Below are 7,479 nucleotides of genomic sequence, written 5' to 3' on the forward strand. Positions count from 1 at the left end.
TTCAGACCATCCAGCTAAAGTGCATGCTTTTCTCTGTGGTTTAAGAATGCACACTGTTACTGTATGGTCTGGAAGTGCTCTGGAAGGGAAGTTGAATAATGCATTGACCACTGTGCAACTTCAACAATGCACCAAACTTTGACTTGGTGCTTTTCTATTGAAAATATTCTCAGATTTGCAAAATGCCATGTCTCATACTGGGTCGCTGCACTTTTCATTGCATGCTTCTCCAGTCTGATTGCTAAAAGTTTGTTCCAGTTCAGTTTGTATGAAAAGAGAGATAAGATGCCTCTTTACATTATGACAATGTGAAGACCTGTTGCTGCATAAAACATGAAAGGTGTTTTCAGAACCTTCGAATGTAATTGTTTACATCACAGAAACCTCTCATGAATGGTCAAGGATCCGATCTGATTAAAATGTTGTGTGGCCTGATCCGACCGTAGACTTCTCCTGCTTATGTGATGCCAGCGTTAGCCCGGTGCAGGTCTGTCAGGGTGCTAGTTATCCTACAATAGGCCTCAGACCCAGCAGGCAGCTGATCCCAGCCTCTCTAGCCTACATCCTACATTAGTTCTACTCACTAAGAGGCAGGCAGTGCGTAACAAGAGAGGAAAGACAGGACTTTTTGTTACTCTAACTCTACATTGGCATGTTCCCTGATGTCTGTAATATTCGTTTTTATCTGTTTATGACTATAGGTGAAGTAAAACATACCTGATTTTTAAACTGCTATACAGTAGTAGGTAATACTTCATAACTTCATCATAAAATACCATGCATTAGGTGATTATTGCTTTTGAAGAGTCCTACGGAGGCTCCACGAAAAAATATTGCCCTCAGGTTCTATCTATTGGATTTTGGCAAAAAAATCATAAGCTTTTTATGACGTTGGCATAGATTTCATTATTTTTTTTGCATGCAATGACGTTAATTGGAAAAGAAAAAAAAACATAATAAGAAAAGAATTGTACTCAAAAAAGTGACATATGCTTTGGCCTGTAGTGATAAAAAGAGGTAAGCAAATATCCTACATACAAAATTAAAGTGCAACAAATCAAGTATAAACTTACAATAAATAAAAAAGAATTGAAAAAAAAACAAATGTATAAATAAATTAATAAGTTAATAAATATATAAATAATATGTTTACCTCAGTGGCGGAGAGATTATGGTCACTTGGTGCAGCAGAACATTATTATTATCGTTATTATTACTATCATTATTACTATTACTCCCCCCAAACAAAAAATAAGAAGGATAACTCTTTCACTGTGTTTCAGTGCAGGGAGGAACGCAGTAACTATCGTCTTCCTCGTCATCCTCATCATCAGTGTCCCAAAATATACGGTGTCATACTGTATTTAGATGCCAGAAGGAAGCCGTGTCAGTATTATTGTCTCTATCTGGAACAGACAGAGGAAGAGGAGGTGAAGAGTTTTTGAGGAAGTGCATGCGTAGATCAGTTAAATCCTTAAGTGGGCAAATCTCAAGGAGAAAAAATTGTGCTATCTTCATCGTCGTCATCATCATGAATAGGCTCCAAGGGAAAGCGAGGTGAGGGGGTAGTGAGAGAGATGGAGGAGGGGAAGCAAGGTCATACTCTGACCAAAAATAGATTGTTTGTGTCTGCAGTTAAGTCTTTAAGGATAATGGCAACTTATTTCTGCAGCTTAGTCCATTTGTCTCATCTCTGCGGGGGGTCATGCATCTAAGGGGCCGAGAGGGGAGAAAGGGCCTTTGAAGCAGGCGGACTCGTAGTGCTTGTTCAGGTAACTCTTGAGCGCGAAGGTCTTGTCGCAGCGTTTGCACTTGAAGTGCTTGAAGGCCGAGTGGGTCTGCATGTGAGCGCGCAGGTTGGAGCGGTCCGCGAAGGCCTTCCCGCAGTGGGCACACCCGAACGGCTTCTCACCCGTGTGCGAGCGCATGTGGCCCTGCAAGAGCCAAGGTCGACTGAACGCCTTCCCGCACACGTCACACTTGTGCTTGAGGTCGTGGGTGAGCAGGTGCATGGCCATGGCGGGCATGGACACGTACACCTTCCCGCAGGTCGGACATGTCTTTGCCAGCTTGCTGTCCAGCGAGCGGTGTGTCTGTTTGTGCCGGCTCAGGTTGGAGGACGTGGCGTAGGTTTTGCCGCACTCGTTGCAGGTGTGCCTCTGAATGGTCCGGGGGCTGCTGATAGCTTTCCTCCTCGAGCGGCCGTCGCTGATGTAGAAGGCATCGACTGAGTAACCCTCACTCACTGCAGAATCTCCGTTGATGTAGCCATCGGTGATCTCCGAGCTGGGGCTGTCGGGCGACTCAGAGTCCGGGGCCCCGTAGTCGCTGTGGATGCCGTCATAGATCGGGTCGGGAGACGGCACCTTGATCCCGCTGTCACTCTCAGCATCGTACACAACAGGGCTGATGTAGTCACTGATGTAACCAGCTGGGGGGGAAAAAAAAGTATTTAGGTTAAAAAACATGGTAGTGGAGGTTATAATGAAAAATAGAACAAGAATCAGACATTTGGTATAAAGAGATAAGACCATTATTTGTCCCTGAGGCAGCTATTGCGTAATTTGATCGGTAGTAAAGAAGACAAATTTCTTCTATCAGAATAAGAATCACAGAGGGGAACAGTGGCAAAGATTTCCACCCTCCACACAAGAGACCCTTTAAATACTGGTAACCATTGCAATGGACATTCAATACAATTGTGTACCTGAAGGGACACAACAGGAGGCCAAAGTTTGTATTGACATTATTCGACCGCTGTTGCGAGCTGAACAAAAGCAGCCGAATGAAACCAGATACTTGTCTTTTCTCAGCTTTATCTTTCTTCACAGAGACACCGTGTACTGAGGAGCATTACACCCTGTGAAGTGGTGGAACTGAAGAAGTGCCTCCTCATTCATGTTAACAACTCTATTAGTGAGCATTACACCTTTAGTAACGCACATCTGCTCTTATAAAGCTGAGTGGTGTTTATTTTCTGCACCTGCATCCCTGTTCGTGTCCATTCATAATAAAACCAACATCACTGGGGCAATGGTTAACTTAAGTATTCAACCAGGAACTCGGTTACAACATGTTCCTGCATGTAACATGTTAGAGGTTCCATAGCATGTTGTATGTAGTAACCTCATTAAGCCGCTCACTGACTGCTGTGGATGGACATAACTGCTGACATGACAGGCGGCGCTGTAATGGATGAGAAAACCAGATGCTGTGTTTCTTGACACTGAAAGAGCAGAAACTCAAACATGGCAACACAGTGGGTGAAACTGAAGGTTCCAATTAGATCTGATCCAAGGTCAGTCAGCACATTTGTCATGTATATGCCTGTACAACAACCACAAGATTATGTGTTGTTATGCGAGGTACAATATAGAAGAAAATCTATTTAGATGATTCTAAGAGGAGCCGAGTGATGTCCTTCACTCATAATGTACTGATAATAAAGTATATAAAATATAATATATATTCATGTACATATCTACCCCATAGTAATCATCCCATCCCCTGCTATTACTCTGCATATGGAGCAAGAGACCCGCAATGCTGCAGAAGTAACTGTTAAGGCTTTCAACTTATACGTGAAACACTGAAGTGACATATTGATTCTCCCGCACACCTGTTGCCAGTGTGAAAAAAGCCTCCAGTGTTGGTCCAGATAATATTTCAGCTATAAAATTCCCCTTAGCCTCAAAGGTTACAGTTAACACAGTTCCTCTGTGAAAGATAAATGGCACACACACTGACCCTGAACTTGAGAAAGCTGATTTAGTGTGAGAACGAGCATCAGCACCACGGACAGATCCAGTGCAGAGCCCGTCGATGGCACAGTAACAGAGAGAGAGAGAGAGAGACTCCCTCAGTTCAACAGGAAGGTGCTGACTTACAGAGCAGAGAGTCAAAGACCTACAGCAGGTTTTACACACAAATATACTTAAACTCATTGTAAAGCACTATAGATTATATAGATTATTATAGCAGGTCGGATCATGCCACCCTCCCTCTTGATACATTCATATCTGAAGAAGATGCTCTTTTATTTCTCAAGTTGGTGTGTGTTTTCTCATAGTCATCATCAATATGTGGATTCGTCCACATAACTGGCTAAATACACAAAAGTGTAATTATATGCATCTATCTGCACAGTGTGACTTGCTTATACGCAAACACACCCATTATGAAATATATTTTTTACTATATAAACAAACTGCCTGTCTTAATATATGTATTAACTGTGGATGTTGTTTTCTGCAAATTTTCTAATGACACAAAAACAATGATGCGACTTGCTATACTTCAAGTTTTGTCAAACACACACAAGTAAATGCTACGGGCAGTTTTTGTGTCTTAGAATTAGTTTGACACGATAGATTCGGTTTGGTTTAAAAGCTTAAATAGAGACTTAACTGTTCCTAAACACAGAGAACTGTGAAAACAACCTATGGTACTTAACATATTTCTTTACACTTTCTCTCTTCATTTAATTAATGTAAACACACTCATACTTAGATGTTTTATTTCCATTGAGCCAAAAAACAACACACTGGCCACAGGTAAGCACAAAACAAAACAAAGCTTAAGGTTTATTTATCAAGATTAAGATTCTATAATTTCTATTTATTCTATATTTATTCTTACTTAAATATCAGCTTAAAATGTCCAAAATAAAAACTTGAGTGTGATCAATTCGACATGACTGATATCTGTCTGTTTGAAGTTCAAGTAGAGATAGACAAGTCATTAACAAAGATTAGTTTGTTTTTTTAATCCCTTTAAATATTATTATCCATCCAGTCTGGTGATTTTTTTAAATAAGCGGCAGAAGCAACAAGGTCGAGGTGACACCCCTCTTTACGTCTACATAGGCTCAACAGCTTCTTCATATCTGCTGATTCGTCCTGTCTGAACACACACTCCCATCTCACACACAACACAGGAACCACGCAGGGAGACATAAATTATTCCCAAAGCTGGTTCGTTCAAGCAGAAAGTTGTTCATAGCGCTGTGTGGGTAGAGCTCGTATTGTACTGGTTGTAGAAGCTGCATTAAGCTGTCACCATCTGATGTTGGGGATGGAGACAAAAGGTGGCCGGTGTAGGCAGTGTGTGGCGCAGCGCTGCTGAGGCAGCAGATCGCGTGTCAAGCCGAGCAGGGCTGGTTAACCTCGACATTACAAATACACCGCTGACAGCTTTTTTTGCTTTATGAGCGGAGAAATAACAGAGAGGGCTCGCGTGCCGACTGCACATGCTGAGGTGCGTCAATGTGTCGATGACATTGGGGTGGAAGCAGCGCAGTGGCTTCATTTACATGGCAAGGACATCTCTGGCTTTTCATGTAAGATGTGACGCACACAGTCGCAGGGCGCGAGGAAGTTCACAGCTTCACAGGAGCAGAGGGCAGCACGAAAACAATGAATAACTGCTTACTCCTGCTGGAGGCTAACTGCAATGAGGGCTTCCTTAAATAGTGTACCTAAATAGTACATCTCAACAAATAAATAGAGTAAAATACTGTTTATATTCAACATTTAAACCAAAACTGTTTGAAATAATTAATCATTTTGGAGAGAAATGTTCCTCAGCTTAGGAATCTACTGTGATATTCAACAGCTCAATAGTATTCAACAGTTCATCAGTGACTGTGAAATGAGATAAGTGTGGTCAGGGTCTCCTCCTCTTCTCTTCATGTGATAATTAATACAACAGGCTGCTGTTGTAAGTGTAGCACAGAGGGAGGTGCCTTTTTTTTTTATCTCCAGGGGAGAAATCGTCGTGCTGAAATATCTTAACCCTGCAAAAACAGGACATGCACACCTTGGTACAGAGCACAGATCAAACCCTCTCTATAGAGACAGTGCAATTCAAGCCTGTGAAGGAGCTGATTTAAAATGCACCCAAGAAGAACAAACCAGGAAAACACCTGTGCACTGGTGGTAATGTGTCTGATCACAGCTGCTTCTCGTCTGTGCTGCAGCTGCAGTTTGGACCATTGAATCACTTCAAGTGTTCCTGCGTCTGTCAGCTCTCTCCCTGTATAAGACAGCCAGGCTACAGGATACAGGAGTGTAGGTTCCATGCATCTTCTAAAACACCCAGTGAAGGTGAAGCAGATCAAAATAACCTCTATCCCATCTTTATCTCTTTTAACCTGACTAAGCCTGCGTAGGGGATGGCAGGGGGGGGGGGGGCAAACTCCCTGCTGACGATGAGCCAAAATCAATGTAACATGGGATGCGCTGGATTTAGTTGATTTCTCAAGTGACCTTTCCGCTTCAGTGGCAGCTCGGCTCGCACAACTCGAGCAACTGCTTTGAGTCAAACCGGCTGCAGACTTCACACTCTCAGTAAATACAGAGTTGTGTGTTGTTGAACTGCACCTCTTCAGTCTTATCAGGTTCCCCTGCAGTACACTGGAGCTCTTACAGTCGCACTGAAACCTTGAAGGGTCCTTTATTTTGAAAGGAACTTTTGGAGCTTTCATTGGGTCACCTGAGAGAGAGGTCATAACTACACTGTCAAATCTAATGGGCTCCATAAATGGCCCCGAGCAGCTACACACACTTTCCCACTGGTTGCGCACAATCCCAATTTAAGTTCTTCTTGGAAATGCTGGAGAGGAATTAGAGAAAACAAGAATAAGAGCTGGTGGGAAATAAAATACTATAAAAGCACATATTAAATTGATTATTATAGATATTGAGTATTGGCACATGGAGGTGTCGCATTAAAGGAATTCTTCTCCGACACACACATTTTTAGAAACGGCATTCTTAGGTCCCCTGCCTGTCCGCCCTCTACCTCCGCCTCATCCCTCTTCTCCTCCTCCTCCTCCTCCTCTTCCTCTCATAGACCGACTTGTGTTAGTGGTGAGACACCTGTTAGTGCTGGGTTGTGTGCGCAGTTCAGCCTGACCTACCTTTGTCATGGAGCCGCAGGCTGAGGTCTGTCCTGTGCCGGTAGACGCTCTCCAGATCCGCCGTGGAGAAATCATCTAGTTTCACCTTTTTCACCAGGAAGGACCTTGGCATGGTGCGACACCGACTCAACACAACGACACACACTCACAAACAACACAGGCGATCCACGACGGCCTGGCCAGCGTGCTGGTGGTTTCAACCCGCCACACACACGCGCACACACGCACGCACACACGCAGTGGACTGAGGAAGAGAGTCTTGCACTGATCCGATGGAAAGTCTCCTCTCTCTTTTATTTAAATGTCTTCTTCCTTTCTTCTCTGCTCGTCTTCTGTCTGGTTCTCGTACACGAGAGAGAGGAGAAATGCAACTTCAGCACCGGACAGCTCCCTCCGGGGGGTCTCTCGCTCTCTCTTTCTATTCCTCTCTCTCTCTCTCTGCGCTCTCGTGCAGCGTAAGACAGAGGCTCGCGAGCAGTCAAACAACAAAAACAGTAATAACAATAAATAAATAAAAGTAAATAAGAGGTGGTGGAAGGAAACCCCTGCAGCGTGAGACA

General features: G+C 43.4%; 1 protein-coding gene across 1 annotated transcript; it reads right to left on the minus strand.

Annotated features, from left to right (window-relative positions):
* Positions 1 to 1,703: 1,703 nt before the first annotated feature.
* LOC128449797 (transcriptional repressor scratch 1-like) lies at positions 1,704 to 7,031 on the minus strand. Its single transcript, XM_053433102.1, has 2 exons — positions 6,920 to 7,031; positions 1,704 to 2,431 (listed from the first exon to the last, which is right to left on the minus strand). The coding sequence occupies exons 1-2, from the start codon at positions 7,029 to 7,031 to the stop codon at positions 1,704 to 1,706; spliced, it is 840 nt and encodes a 279-aa protein (XP_053289077.1).
* Between the last annotated feature and the right edge of the window lie 448 nt (positions 7,032 to 7,479).

This window comes from Pleuronectes platessa, chromosome 10, assembly GCF_947347685.1.
Source record: "Pleuronectes platessa chromosome 10, fPlePla1.1, whole genome shotgun sequence".
Taxonomy (NCBI): Eukaryota; Metazoa; Chordata; class Actinopteri; order Pleuronectiformes; family Pleuronectidae; genus Pleuronectes; species Pleuronectes platessa.

Coding starts and splice junctions, on each gene's coding strand:
- LOC128449797 (XM_053433102.1), bottom strand. CDS start 7,031: ATGCCAAGGTCCTTCCTGGTGAAAAAGGTGAAACTAGATGATTTCTCC. Junction 2,432..6,919: donor CCTGCGGCTCCATGACAAAG/GTAGGTCAGGCT, acceptor TTTCCCCCCCAG/CTGGTTACATCAGTGACTAC.